The 14,454-nt window shown below is 37.6% G+C and overlaps 1 protein-coding gene across 6 annotated transcripts in view; it reads right to left on the reverse strand.

Moving 5' to 3' along the window:
- The window catches only part of PTCH1 (patched 1), an 80,151-nt gene that overhangs the window by 43,556 nt on the left and 22,141 nt on the right, over positions 1–14,454 (reverse strand). For 3 of the 6 annotated variants that reach the window (XR_011921338.1, XM_072414979.1, XM_072414981.1), the window contains exons 3-8: positions 6,404–6,593; positions 4,280–4,349; positions 4,074–4,165; positions 3,004–3,202; positions 1,900–2,021; positions 328–475 (exon numbers count right to left, since the gene is read on the reverse strand). Coding sequence is in view for 3 of the 6 variants with exons in the window: in XM_072414979.1 (XP_072271080.1) it covers positions 328–475; positions 1,900–2,021; positions 3,004–3,202; positions 4,074–4,165; positions 4,280–4,349; positions 6,404–6,593 (821 nt within the window). In the remaining 3 variants the exon portion in view is untranslated. The other 3 variants (XR_011921339.1, XR_011921340.1, XM_072414982.1) reach the window with 2 other exon arrangements.

The following is a 14,454-nucleotide window of genomic DNA, read 5'->3' on the forward strand; positions in this document are numbered from 1 at the left end:
ACACACACACACACCTTGATGAGCTTAAAACACTGTGTCCTTCTGAGGTAGCCTACGGGTGAAACGCGTCAAAGACTTGAAAATATGATATATGTATCAATGCAAGCTTTGTGATATGTTTTTAAAGTGATATATAATAAATGTATCTTTTTTACCTTTAATTGTTTTTCTGATTGTTTGTAATAAGCACCTAAAAAATCCTGATACACCATACAAAGAAATGTGTATTGAAATAAACAAAAGAATGCAGAGGTAATAAAATACATAAGTATTACTGTTTAGTTCTTGTTCTGTAGTTCCTCTGTTTACATAAAATCTTATCCTTACTTGAACATATGTCCTCTGCCAGGCCTCCAAAATAGCTGCAGCTTTATCCTCATTCCAATTTATGTTGTGAACTTCTTCATTACCCTTGAAGTGCTCATACATTTGCTTGGGAGTCATTAACTGAAACATTGTCTGTAAAGCCTGGGCACTGTAGGATTTAATAAATTGCAACAAAATGTACATAAAAAGGGTCACTATTGTATCCAGGTTTCCTTTATATACAGCCATGATATATTAGGAAATTATATAAATCAAATATTCAGCCTTCTAAATTACGTATGTTTTACAAAAATATAAAATTAAACACAGAAGAGTTGTAAAGGAAAAATAAAAAGGTCAGTGTCACACATCTTAGAAAACAAGCCTTCCTTTGCTCTGCCATGCCTAGAAAACTGCCTGCAATCGCTAAATATTTGGCTTCACTAAAAAGCTGTATCAGACACTCTGCAGGAATCCGGGATGTACACAAATGGTGATTATAGTTTAAACAGACCTGTGCAAGTCTCTCTTCTCCTTCGTTAACTATGCAATCACATCATTCATGTAATTGTGTATTCATGAAAGCCAATTTAGATACATGCTTCTTACTGATTATAACAGCAAATGCTGCATGTTTCTATGCAGTTAGATCAAAAAATGAGCAAAAAAACAACAGCAGTCCTGTTCACAAGGTTTGGATGTGATGCCTTTTTTTTTTAAAGAGATTAAAAAAGAAAAAGAAAAAAGGGAATATAGATTATGCAACTTTTACAGCATCACCTCTTGGGTACTAGAAGTACAAAAAAATCTGATGCCTTTAAACACAAGGCCGGTGCTTTGCTTTCATGAAACACTGCTCTGATGCAGAATATCATAAAACTGTTATATGTTTAACAGGAGGGTTCATGTTCATTATCCTTTAGTATTAGACTTTTTTGTCTGGCCTACCTGGCTTGTATGTCTGTTGAGATGGCTGGAAAAATGTTTTTATGAAAAACACATTTAAAACAAAACTTTAAATAGTGGTTCATACAATGATAGCATGTATTTGCCTAATTGTTCCCTACTGTTGTGTGATACTTCCCCCACCTCCTAGATCAATGGTCGCCAACAGGTGGTCTGCGGGTCAGGGTGAGACGCACTGGTCAGAGCTGCAGACTACATACCCCATACAAATTCCAGGCTCAGGGAAGTGGGCCCGATGTGTCCAGAGACACAACCCACCCACTCTCCCATCGCAGGCTTAAATCTGCTATGGGAAGTGAGTGGGGTTATGTCATCATGGCGCCACTATGGGGGAGCTCTCTCCCCTTTTGAGTCAGGAGCCGGTAATTTTAGTGGTCCGCAAAACCGAAAAAATTGGTGACCACTGTCCTAGATTGTAAGCTTTTCGGGGCAGGGTCCTTTCCTCCTCCTGTGTCACTGTCTGTATCTATCATTTGCAACCCCTATTCAATGTACAGTGCTGGGTAATATCTTGGTGCTATATAAATCCTATTTAATAACAATAATAATTGTTGCTCCTTGCACTGGATTAGTAAATTAACTTGGTTTGTATCTTCCATGGTGAAAGAAAGAAGCACAGGCTCTTACCTGATAAGTTTTCCACTAGCATTCTTAACAGTGCCACCAATAATCAGTTCCTCTTGCCAGTGCATGTATTTTCTTGAAAGACCATAACATCCACCGCTTAAGACCAGGGCAACATCTAGGGGCTGAAAGGAAGGGTTTTTTTTTTTTTTTTTTTTTTTTTTTTAGAGTGGTGTTAAGGGTTTAAACCTACAAACCAAATTAACATGGAATAAACCATTTCAAAGTCACCTAGATGAAGTGTTTAAAATTAAAGTAACTTCATTAAGTAAATCTATTTGAGCACTGTCTTCCCTGTAAGCTCCAGGAAAAAATAAAGTACAAAAAGAAAGTAGTGCAGAGTACATCGTTTTTTTTTGTGAATAATGTCATAGAGATCATCTCCTTCAGACAAAATACCTGAAAATAAGCTATGCTCGGATCACTTAATTTTTTTCTCCTGATAACTTGCAACATTAAAAAAAACAACCTTAAACAGAATATGCAATAATCCGATTTATTTTGTATTTGATCATTCTAACTGGGAAAGCTTTTTTTGTAAGAGGTTTATTATTATTTTAATGTTTTTTTTTCTGAGACAACCACTTTTAACTGGAGAGTCAGGGTACTAGACGTCACTTGAGGTGTGTCACTTGCTTTCAATCAACTGCCTGAACTCAATCACTGCACACAGTGGGGTTACTTTATTCAGCAAAAATAATTCAGTGTTTACAGAGTGAATGCTCATTTACCTTAAACTTCAATTTGAATACTGAAATACATCTCTGCCAAATGAGAAACACACAACCCCACCCCCAAAATCAGAAGTTTTGGTCAGACATGACTGGATAATTGAGGTAAATATATCTTTACCTACTAAACCTTAAGAAACCTTTACTTTTTAAAGCAAACAATCTCTATTTCTTAGGCAAGTCAACCCCACAGAAGAGGGGTGGCAATGGAGTTGAAACATCCATCACTTAAATATGTAAGACAACCCATGGTAATTCATCCCTATTTTTCCACCAAGTAATAGCCCTATATTTTGCTACTAACCATTAACATTAAATAATATAACAATGTTTCTGTATCATGTCACTTATACTAGTAGCTGATGTTTGAACTCACTTTGGTTGAATTTTTGTTGGGTGCTGTAGGCGGACAATCTGAATCTAATGGGTTAAGACAGGGGCGGTCCATGTAGCCGTGACCAACATCAGCCTTATTTAGCATTTCTTCCCAGCTGTCAACTTGGAACTTATCTCTCTTCAACTCCTCCAGCAAGCCCATAGGGTCAAAGTTTGTCCATTGCAAAGTGGGTTTACCTCTAAAAAGAAATCAAAGGCAGCCAAAAATGACAACATAAAATCTGTTCTCTGGTCTGGCTGCTCAGAAAGAATGAAAAGAAAGAGGCAGAGTGGGAGGTAAAGAACAGAACTAATGATGACAATTTTATATTTGTGAAAAAGTAATAAAAAAAAACAAAACAGTACAGTTAGGCCAAGAAGACAATTTTTTCTGTTTTAAAGCTACAAAGCCTGATGATTTGGCAATCCATTCTACAGCATAGGCTATTGCTGCTCCAACAGACTGGCACATTTTAGGCTTTAGTCAGGCATGTGACAAAGGGTTTTTGGCTGCTTCATTTTTTCATCTATGCCAAACTGTATTTGCCCAACCAGGCCTAAGTCATTATTTCAAATCTTTCAGCTACAAAAAGTGAAAGCGCTCCACGTTCTCCTTCGGGACTGTACATCGTAGGCCATGAGATGACCATTGCAAATTGCTTATTTTCAGAGACAAGCAAACCGAGACATGAACAATTACTCAAACTCTTGCATACTTACCAAGAAATGCCTGCTCATGCCTCATCAAGACTATGAAATATAAAAAATTACTCAACTGTAAAATCCAAGATGGGAATGAAAATGGCATTTGTTTTTTTCAATAAACAAATGAAATAAAAAAAAAAAAAAAAAAAAAAAACATCTAGTGTCCGTGCCCTAAATGATCTGGGCTTTATGCGTGTATTCCTAAGCACAGTGTACACAACACTCCCAGCAAGTGTGACACAGAAGAAAGAATACAAGAACTCCAGTCCCACATCTTAAAAACGACAGCGTACTCTGTATAATATTCCAAATTTTCTAATAAATTCTAAACAAATCCGTCTATTACAATAAAAGTTGATTGCTTACGGTAGATATGCCATTCCAGACTGAAGTTTTGCTCCTTCCCAAAAGCAGTCCAAAGGTGTGATGACTAAACAAGGGTAAAGTGATTCTATGATCTGAGGACGAAAGCATTCAATAATGTGTTTTTAATTAGTATCCTGAACGATCCAACATCCATTTAACACCCACAAAGTAAGATTGAAAAATAAAGATACATTCTCATTATTTACCTGGTTCATAAAGCCAGTTTCTGTGATAAGTTCTCCAGATTTAAAGCACAATTTTTCTAGTTTCCAAGGCCTATAAAACAACAGAAAAAAGAAGAATAAAAATCCTGTTTAAAAAAAAAAAAAAAAAAAAAAAAGCTTTTAATTCGTTTATATATATTACATACTGAACGTCCAGAGTCATGAGTAAGACATGTAAAGCAATGTTTGTGCATACAAATCAGCATCTGCCAGTGCTAACAAATAAGTGCACTTTCAGGATAATTCTCTTAACACAGTTTAGGCACTCTTGGGATCCCTCATTTTTTTTACATTTTAAGTCAAGTCTTCTTAAGAGAATTGTTTCCCTAGTTACATAAATTTCAGTTTTTATTAGCTTTAGCAAAGAAGAATCACCCATAGACTTCTTTTACCTTTCAGTACATCATGACAAAAAATGGGAATTTAGCCTACTAAGTCTATATGGTTAGTGGAGCAATTATTTCTCTATGATCCTCAGTACTAGAACATGTCATTTAATGGCTATCCAATGTTTATGGAAACCTCTTCTAAACAAAGGAAAGCTCATTTAAGCAAATTAAAAAGGCTTGATGTCCTCCTCAATGTACAAAGAGATGACACTAAAACTTTTTCACTATGCATAAATTTCAACTATGTGTTCCTATCAGATGGGCCTCAGTTCCTCTTCACAATGTCTAAAATGCAGTGCTATAGAGGCAGATTTATATCATATGCTGTGGAACTGCCCAAAGATCCAATATTTTTGAAAGGTTGTGGTAGTATATGCCCTGTGAAATTTGCTGAATTATCTTCCTCTAACACCTGAATTACAATTTCTGGGGAACTGAAACTCCAAAGTACCAGAATTACCAAGGGATGTTGTAGACTTCTAAATTCACTGGTGGCAAAGAAAACCATCCCGTAAAATTGGATTACACCAAATCCCTCCTACTTTCATTGTTTCTGGAAAAACTTTGGTTTGTTTTCCAGATAGAGTGGATTGAAACCTGCTTAGCCAAGTAGACGTGAGTTATTAGGTTTTCTGAGGTTTTGGAATCTCACATTGCTTTACTTCTACTAAACACCAGAGTAGAAGTTTCCACATTTGAACAGACCGCATGGTATGCCTACCGTCTTCTAGATATTGATCTTCCAGTTTTATGTTAATAATTATTGGAACCCTCTTCTGATTCCAATGCTAATTTGGATAATAACTGATCAACCAAATTATTACTGATAACTGACAAATTATTCTTTGTATTAAAGATGTCCCTGCTCAAAGTGTATTATTAAAGGTTACTGTATTTGATTGTGTTATTAATCCACTGTACAAGTATTGTGTTTCACTCATTGTATGATGTACGTTGTTTTAGTTTGGATCTCAAGTTAGGTTATTGTACAATGAATTTGTATGAAATTGTGTATCCTTAATCCCTAAAAAGCTATAAAAAATATTTATAAAAAGGCTGGAATACAAAATGTACCCTGTTCATCTTTTTTTACTTAGATTTTAAGTAAACCTAACACAAACAGACATAAATGAAGTTAATGCATAAAACAAATGCATAAAAGGTTACCTGTAGTCACTATCTCACACTAAATCACATATTATCACGATATCTTTATACCAAAATTAACTTTTACTTGTAAAAGTAGATACTCTTCTTCTCTCATCTCATGGGCTTCCTTTTTGCTCTGTACATGCAATGGGTAGATTTACTAACCATTAGGATGGCAGCAACAGAGGGACAATCAATCTACCAATTACAAATCTACGGTTACGTCTATCCTTCATTTTGGAGAGATTTGTAACTTGCTGTTGTGTTTCAATTTATGGAACGAATGAAAAAAGTTTTGGTGTTAGATACAGTAAATTCCCTGAGACTCATCTATCCCTCCTGGGGTTTCCAGCTTCTGCTGCAGCCATTGCAAGGAGGACTTAGTGTGCATAGTATCAGATACTGACCTTTACCTACCCCCTAATAAATGTGTATATTAAGCAAAACAAGCTTACATTCAATTCTCCACTCCTAAACAATGATTGTCTTGTTAGTTTTGCAAAATCAAACAAGTTTGATTAACTTTAGGTTACATTGTATAGAAAATATCTGAAGAGTTGACATTTACTTGTTATACATGAAGATTTGCACTTTGGTGGCTTCAAGTGCTGAGTGAAGGTGTTGTTTTAGAGCTTCCATTGTTAGGACATTAGAACCATTCTCTAGCGGAGTCTGAATCATGAGTTGTGGATTGAACATGGCTTCTTCTCCAATTTTCTGCCGGGTATAATTCAGCTCACGACTCACTCGTCCACCAACTGCCAAACAAAAAAAGAGTTCAGGTTACCTTTGGTTTCTACAAATGAATCCTGAGCAAGTGTTGTAGGGGAGCACTATGTAGTATATACCCAGCTGCTAAACAAATGTGTGAAAAGTTTTTCTTGTCATCCAGGAAACAAACAGAATATCAGATTCTGAAACAAGAACTTTAGAGCAATGATCTGTGTACTCCTGTACTTTGGCCAAGGAAGGGTATGTTGTTTTATCAGGTTATGGTTCTCAACAAACACATAGGACCTTATGTAGTTGTGTATCCTTACTAAAATTATTTCCACATGGCAACCACTCAGGTTGTCTTTTGGGGTGGGTGTTTGGCTCACAGTTGTCCGAGAAGGGTTAATGTGTAGTAAGTTCACTCACGGATACTCAAGGCTCATAGAGAATCCATATATGTAAAAATCACCCACAACAACTAGTAAAATGTGAAAAGTTTGCTAAATCAGAAAGGTAAGAACTATGCAAAAAGAAAACAAGATAATTAAGATTTTACCAAGCAAATAAATGAACACCAAATATGTTTAAAGGTTGAAAGTCACAGTCAATGCTGCTGGTTTCTTAATGAAATGTACTTGGGATTATTGTACAAGCCACCATACAAAGTTAATAACTGTAAAAGAAATTACTCTAATAAAGCTTGAATCTTAATTCAACCCTCTCCCCAGTCTAAGATGTCCATATAAGACTTTCATATGGAGAAACAAAATCATCTTTAGCGAACCTAAACTCAGAAATTTCACTTTACATAAAAGGGTTGACAACCTTTATGTAGAGTAGAAATTATGTTGTTTAAAAAAAAAAAGGGGGAGGGCACCCCCTTATTCTCAACTGCCTAGGCGATCGAGAATAAATGGAAGCCCAAAGCCTCCTGGGATACCTACATCAGGCATCCCGGGAGGTGCTCCTTCTGTGCATTCTTGAGCGTCTCCGGCATGTGCAGAAGAAGCCTTTTCGCACAAAGAAAAAAAATGTTTTTTTCATCCTACGTCACCCAATCTCGTGCCTGGGTTGAGTGACATAGGATGAAGAACCGGAAGAAGAGACGAAGATGGCGGCGCCCGGAGCGCCAGCTCTGGGATGACGCGGGACCCAATGCAGGACACCTCCGGATGGATCGGACTTCCCTGCAGGATTAAAGGTAGGTGTATTTTTTGGGGGTCACGTGTCTTGCCACGAATGATAATTGTGGCTGTTGAGTGAAGGAGGACAAAATCAAATAAATTCTGAAGATTTCGGCCAGTTGTTGTACAGCAACAGGGGTCACATAGTGGAGATTTCTAGACTGCTTAGGCATGTATAAATAACATCTACTGAAAATACTAGGTAGGGGAGCAGAAAAGAAAAAGTGTGCTAAATGTGCACATTTCTTTTAATGTATATATTATCCCAAGAAAAAAATGGAACTCCTTAAATGTTCAATCAGCAAGTAAACATATTCCAGTATTATTAATAAAAATATTTGACAAAAATGAAATATAGTCATTACATCCAATGAATGATGAAGCTGCTGCTCAACTATTTTCTTTACCAATAAACGATGGATGACTATAGGACTTCGTAAAAAAATAATATTAAAATACTAGTTTAATTTCCTAATTGTTCGGTGAGCCTAAGACTTCAGTATCATACCATACAGTATGTCAGAAAAGCTCAAATATTTCGTTCATTTGTTCCAGGGTCAAAGTATATTGTAAATATTGCATCCATGTACCAAACAATTTTTGTGGGCGAGTGTCACGGTGCTGGGTAGCCTCCGTCTCATCTATCATCATTAATGCGTGGAGGTAATGTAGAAGCTGAAAAAGTGTTGGAGGGCCTGACTCTAGCCAAATTTTTAAAATACATTTCTTAGCTGCTAATAAACATAGTTGTCCAAGTTTAGCTATCGATGACAGAGCATAACCACCCTGAACCTGCTCAATGTCTGGGTGTTTATGAAAAAGAGCAGTCAGAAGGGTAACGGGAACAATATGACCTGTCATATTTGGGATAAGCAAAAAAAACAAATGTCCAGAAGGCATTTATTTTTGGACAATCCCTCAAAGCATGTTCCAAAGGGGTCAAAGGAAGAGAACATTTTGGGCATGCAATTAAGCGCTCGTGCATAGGTGAAGATTTAGTCTTCATGTCAAAAGCATAATAAGCTCTATGTATGATTCTGTATTGTAGTTCTCTCCATATTTTACTAACAATCAAATTCCTAAACAGAGCCCAACTATCTTCTAGTAGATCCAGGGTGTCTTGGTATCCATCATGTATAAAAGATAACTGTGGACCACCATCTGCAGTATCTTCCATCAATAGGAGGATAGAGATCTGAAATGGAATGTTTGGAAGAAGGAGTACCCAACAAATTCAATATCCACATTAGGAATGGAATCAGATAATTCAAAAAAATGTATGTTTCAGTTGCAAATAGTACAAAAAATGGTAAGAAGGAAGAGCATATTTGACTCTTAATATCAGGAATGACAACAATTTATCCTGGTCATTTAATAGATGAGCTAAAGAAGTTATTCCACATTTTTCCCATAGGGAAAATGCTGCAAACTGCTGACTTTGGGGAAAGCTTGGAGTAGTACATATGGGAGTCAGTGAGGTAAAATGTATCTGACATTTATGTAATTTTTTAATTTCACGCCATGCTATCAACGTATCTCTTAAAGGTATATTTGAACAGAGATCATAGGGGATACCAATAGTGACTTCATCTTAAAAACAGTGTAATGAGCCGTAACATGCCACCAATCCTTAACATGACGCATGGACACGCCAAATTAGACACGCAAGACCAATAAGACAGGCAAATCTAGAAAATTTGGACCTGTTTTGGACGGGTCAAATTGGATCTCACTATTCTCAGAGTTTTTCCTTGCCATAAAAAGAAAAAACAAAACAAAAAAAAGCTGCATGAATTTTACAAACATCCGAGTGACGGAGAAGAAATGGCAATGTTTGTAGTGGATAAAGCAGCCTTGCAAAAATGATCATTTTAAGCAAATGGCAACACCCTATTAAAGATAATGGCAAATTCTTCCAGCCATGTAGTTCAGCTTTAATTTTATCAAAGAGTGGAGTGGGGCTTATGATTCAACTTATACATATCAGATGCAAGTCAGGTGAATTGTACCCCTAAATACGTTATGTGGTTTCTAGCAATTTTGACAGCCAGCTTTAACTGTTTGTACATCTATAGGTGGGGAGGCCTGTGGAAAGAGCAAATCACTTTTGTTTTAGTTTATGTGGAAACCAGAAAAAGCACCAAAATGCATAGCTAGCTGATCATCATCTCAAGCATGCACTCCCAGTTCTCATTAGCGCCACAATTTTTATTCTAAGGCTTGAGGCATCACAAAAGGATTCCTGGCACATGTTACTAACTCATGCAAACTGTTCCCTCTAATTTTGGGCCTCGCAGAGTGTATTAGGCTGAACGGCTCAGTAGACAGAGAAGCATTTAAAGAATCGTTGCATAGTGGCAGAAATACAGGAACCATTCACTCCACCACTAGGGTAGTAGTAGGGAGCACTACATTGACAGATTGCATATGAGCTGAAGCCAGAAAAGTGCTGGGTGTGCTTCTACAACCATAACCTGTGTGTGCACAAAGGCAGTTTTAGTCAGCAAAACTGTTGTAAGGCTTATTTGGTAATTTTCTACTTTTTCTGAGCAAACCTGCTCAAAGATGTCAATAGGGAACTTTAGGCCACCCATTCAATAGCCTACACCATAGTGGTCCAAAGAAGAAGAAGAAAAAAAAAAAGGTAGCACGATTGGATTTTGAGATACACCTTTCCCTAGATGTGAAAATTATGTTTGTTTTTTTTCCATTCTTCCTAATGTGCTCATTTAGGTATTTTCTTTGGCTTTTATAAGAAGCATGAGGTTGCCAAAAAGGATGCCAAAAAGGATACCAATAAAGGGGGGTGTGAAAGTTTTGCAACTATTGTGTTCTAATAATATAATCCCATTCTTGATGTCCAGGAAGTCTGCATAGATGGTAATCCTTCGATTTACATTACTTAATTGCGTCATTGTAAAATACTCAAGGAAGAGACCTTGACTGCTGTAAAATATTTTCTCCAAAATACCTATAGCCAGAGAGGTAATGATAGATTGCTTTAATGCTTGTATTTATTTTTGGTGTTCCTAGTAGGCATGGGTTCACATTAACTCATGTCTAGCTGTGTGTGCCGTTATTCACAGGTATTATTTGCTTGTTAGAATCAGCTCAGTACCATGCTGTAAGACAACTGTAGAGGATAACTTGTCATAACAAATCGAAAGTTGACATTTAGATTACTACAAATCCCAACTGATTACATTTCTTTTAAGTCAACAATGTCTATGTACTACAGTGTGTTGCATTCTTGGGGGGTTCCTTTCTACATTGTTAGGCTTCTGTGTAGAGGGCTTCATTTTCTTTTAAGGTTGAACAGGCAACAAAGAGAGGGGAAGTGTTTTAGTTTAGAACTTAAAAGAGGATTTCTCCTTAAAGAAATCTAGTATGTAACTGATTTGGAATCGGTGGCCAGAACATTGAAAGAACATGAATGCAGACCACCCAGACCAGAGGAAATGAAAATACAAGGGATGAAAATACAGTAAAACACAAGTCTCCCCATTCCTATTCAGGATTCCTAGTCAGATGCCTGTTATGCCATCTGTTGTTACCTAAAAGGAATCCTATTGAAAATCCTTGCAGTGAAGAGACAATCAGGTCAGGTCAGCACTCTCCCAGCATGAAACTGCTGACTGTCATACACCTCCCCATCTCCATATTTCTTACATGCCAACCAGCTTTTAAACAAAACAGTGGATCCGTCATGCTAACTACCTAAGATACGTAGATACCTAAAAGGCCCATTCAGAAATGTACACAGAAAGTGCACAAACAAGGAGCTCAACGTGAAAGAAGTTTATTTATTCACACCAGTTCATGTACATTAAACAAGCAATGTTTTGATTAAAGCCCATAGCTTGCAACAGGTGCCATGATTAGGCATGGAATTACATCAGTAAAGTATTAGGAAAAAAAATTACCTTGAAGAAATTCAATGCTCTTTCACTGTGGAAATTGCATAATGTTAACCCCACTTGTTATCTTCTGTTGTGTAGGGCTGACATCACTTCATGGCTCGGAACACTTATTATGCAGCCAGCTATCCTTTCATTGGCTACCCACTTGAGGCCACAAGGGGCAAAACACAAAAGAAGCCCCCAGCTTCACACAGGCTCCTCAGTATCATACTGCACGGATTTTTACCCAGCCCCACGCCTTCTCTGCATCTGTGCACTGAAACACACAGCACTGTGGGCCACTTTCATGACTTTTGTTGAGATCAGGATTAGCTGGATTAAGGCTTGATTCATAAGGACCCCCTGCGGCCGTGAGGAAGTTTCATCACAAGGTCAGAGTGGTGTGAACTATATTCTGTCAATCAACACTACCACTACTGGAAAAAAAATAAAATGGATTTGAAATGAATATACAATTTTTCTTAACAAAGAAACGCGACCTGTCTACCTTTTAATGTGGCCTCCATTGTGTATAGGTTTGCTTTTATGTGAAAACACACATGTACACAAATTCTGTGGTTTAAAAGTCTGCAGAAGCCTGGGGAGCAGCTAGAGCAAGTTATACATGAAAACCACAAAGTGACTTTTTTGACTCAGGTTCCAGATTCAGTCCTACAGCCACAAAATCACATCCCTGACAAGCTATTGCATTTATTCCATCATGTCTGACTAACTGCATCCTGCTCTGGGAACCAGTTAAGATAAGGAAACATGCTCATCAGCCTTAATGCAGGCCTTTATATATAAAAGCAAACGGCAAGGAGCAGCAGCCGCCATCATGTTTGACTGACCTAAATACATAAAGTGATGAAAGATAAAATTCAATGAGTTGCGACCTAAATTCCTAATAGATGGACCTCATGGTACACAAGTGTACAAGTGTAGGCTCTGGTCATTTAAAAATATAACAACAAATTAGAGGAGCATTTAGTAGACAGAAAAATCTCCTTTTTTCATGTAGTTCTGCTGATCAGTCGGTGCCCTATCTGCTGTTTTTGCTTTTCTATTTTGCCGTTGCATTCACCAGTGAAAAAAAATAGTGTAGGCAAAGGAAGCTTTGACCTGCAGCGGTAACAATACTTTTGCACAGCCCTGTGGACCCCTGACATAAATTTTACACCGCAGCTGGCATTTACACATTTAACATTACCATATGTATAGCCTACTCTGTGCAAATTATGCTAATCACTTGTCTAACTCTCTGCTGTGAAAAATGGTTATATTTAGCAGTCCACTGCCTACCAATGCAGCTTACCGTGTGGCTGAAATGTACATTCAGACAGCCTTGAATGGCAAGATTTTTCCACGTTGCTGGCTTCATTCAGACCACAGAAAATGGTATTCAAGTCAACTGGTTTTGGTCCGCAACAAAAGTTTCAAAAGAAAAGTGAGTGTGTTCTTACCCTAACACGCAAAGTCTGCTTGCAAGCAAAATGATAAATCAATTGGTGTGGGAAAGAAACCGCCAGAGGTATTTCTTCACAAGGCCTGTGAAACTGTGGCATATATTTTATGTGTGATTGTGCATTATACCTTCTAGACAACCTGTACACTATCCATACATCTCCCTGCTATTTGTAGTGTTTAAATATTGACTGCATAACCCAATATCATACTTTACTGTATTGCCCCTATTCTGAAAATTCATTACTACTGAAATCAGACAAATAGTTTTTGCTCTTATATTTCCACTTCTGCTCTTTAAGGTCTAAACGGAGAACATAAGTTTGTTTGGTGGGTCCAATTATCACTGTCTCTAGGTTTCCTTTTACCTTTTTTTTTTTGAAGGTTTGGATTATCAAAAACACTTCCAAACTTCATTGGGATTCTGAGGAAATCTTCCCTTTACTTTATGTGTAATCAGGACAAGAGTACAAATCTCCCCTCCAAAAAACACTGATAATAGCCCCCCAAAGGTGGAGAAGGGTCAGGCCTCATATATACCTGGTATTGTTGTCTTTTGTCCACAATTGGGAGATTTTGCACAGATACCCAGAAAGAGGCTCTTACCCTTCTACACACAAACATCTGGGTTTTCTTACTTTTCAGCCTTGAGCGGTCCTCTATGGACCGCTGATGCATAGATGTCTTCACATATAATACTGTACATTAAATAGGTGTTGCAAATGACAAAAGAATACAGACAGACAATGACACAGAAGGAGAGGACCCTGTCCCAAACAGCTTACAATATAGGTGGAGGAAGTAACACAATAGGATGGGAGATATGCAGTGGTGGAAAGTAGTGACAGTTTCAAAAGACAGAAGGACAGAAGCCATGTTTGAAAAAATGGGTATTGAGTGCTCTTTTAAATGGGCAGAAAGTAGGAGCAAGCCAAATAGGACAAGGAAGGCCATTTCAGAGAGTTGGGCCAGCTCTAGAAAAGTCCCGGAGTCACATCTTTGATGAGGTTATGAGTAAGGAAGTCAGTATTAGGTCATTGGAGGTAAGTGGGACCAGAACTGTGGAGGGATTTAAATGCAAAGCACAGGAGCTTGAATTTGATTCTAAGGTGAAATGAAAGCCAATGAAGAGAACTACAAAAGGGATGCAGCAGAAGAGCAGTGGGAAAGATGGATGGGTGGGTGGGGCTGCAGTTTTCATATTGGACTGTAGAGGAGAGAGTCGGGTTAGTGGAATACCAGACAGGAGGATGTTACAATAGTCCAGAGGAGAGAAGAACATGTACCGTGTTTCCCCGAAAATAAGACACTGTCTTATATTTTTTTGGGCTTCCAAAAACACACTAGGTCTTATTTTC

This window comes from Pyxicephalus adspersus, chromosome 6, assembly GCF_032062135.1.
Source record: "Pyxicephalus adspersus chromosome 6, UCB_Pads_2.0, whole genome shotgun sequence".
Lineage (NCBI taxonomy): Eukaryota > Metazoa > Chordata > Amphibia > Anura > Pyxicephalidae > Pyxicephalus > Pyxicephalus adspersus.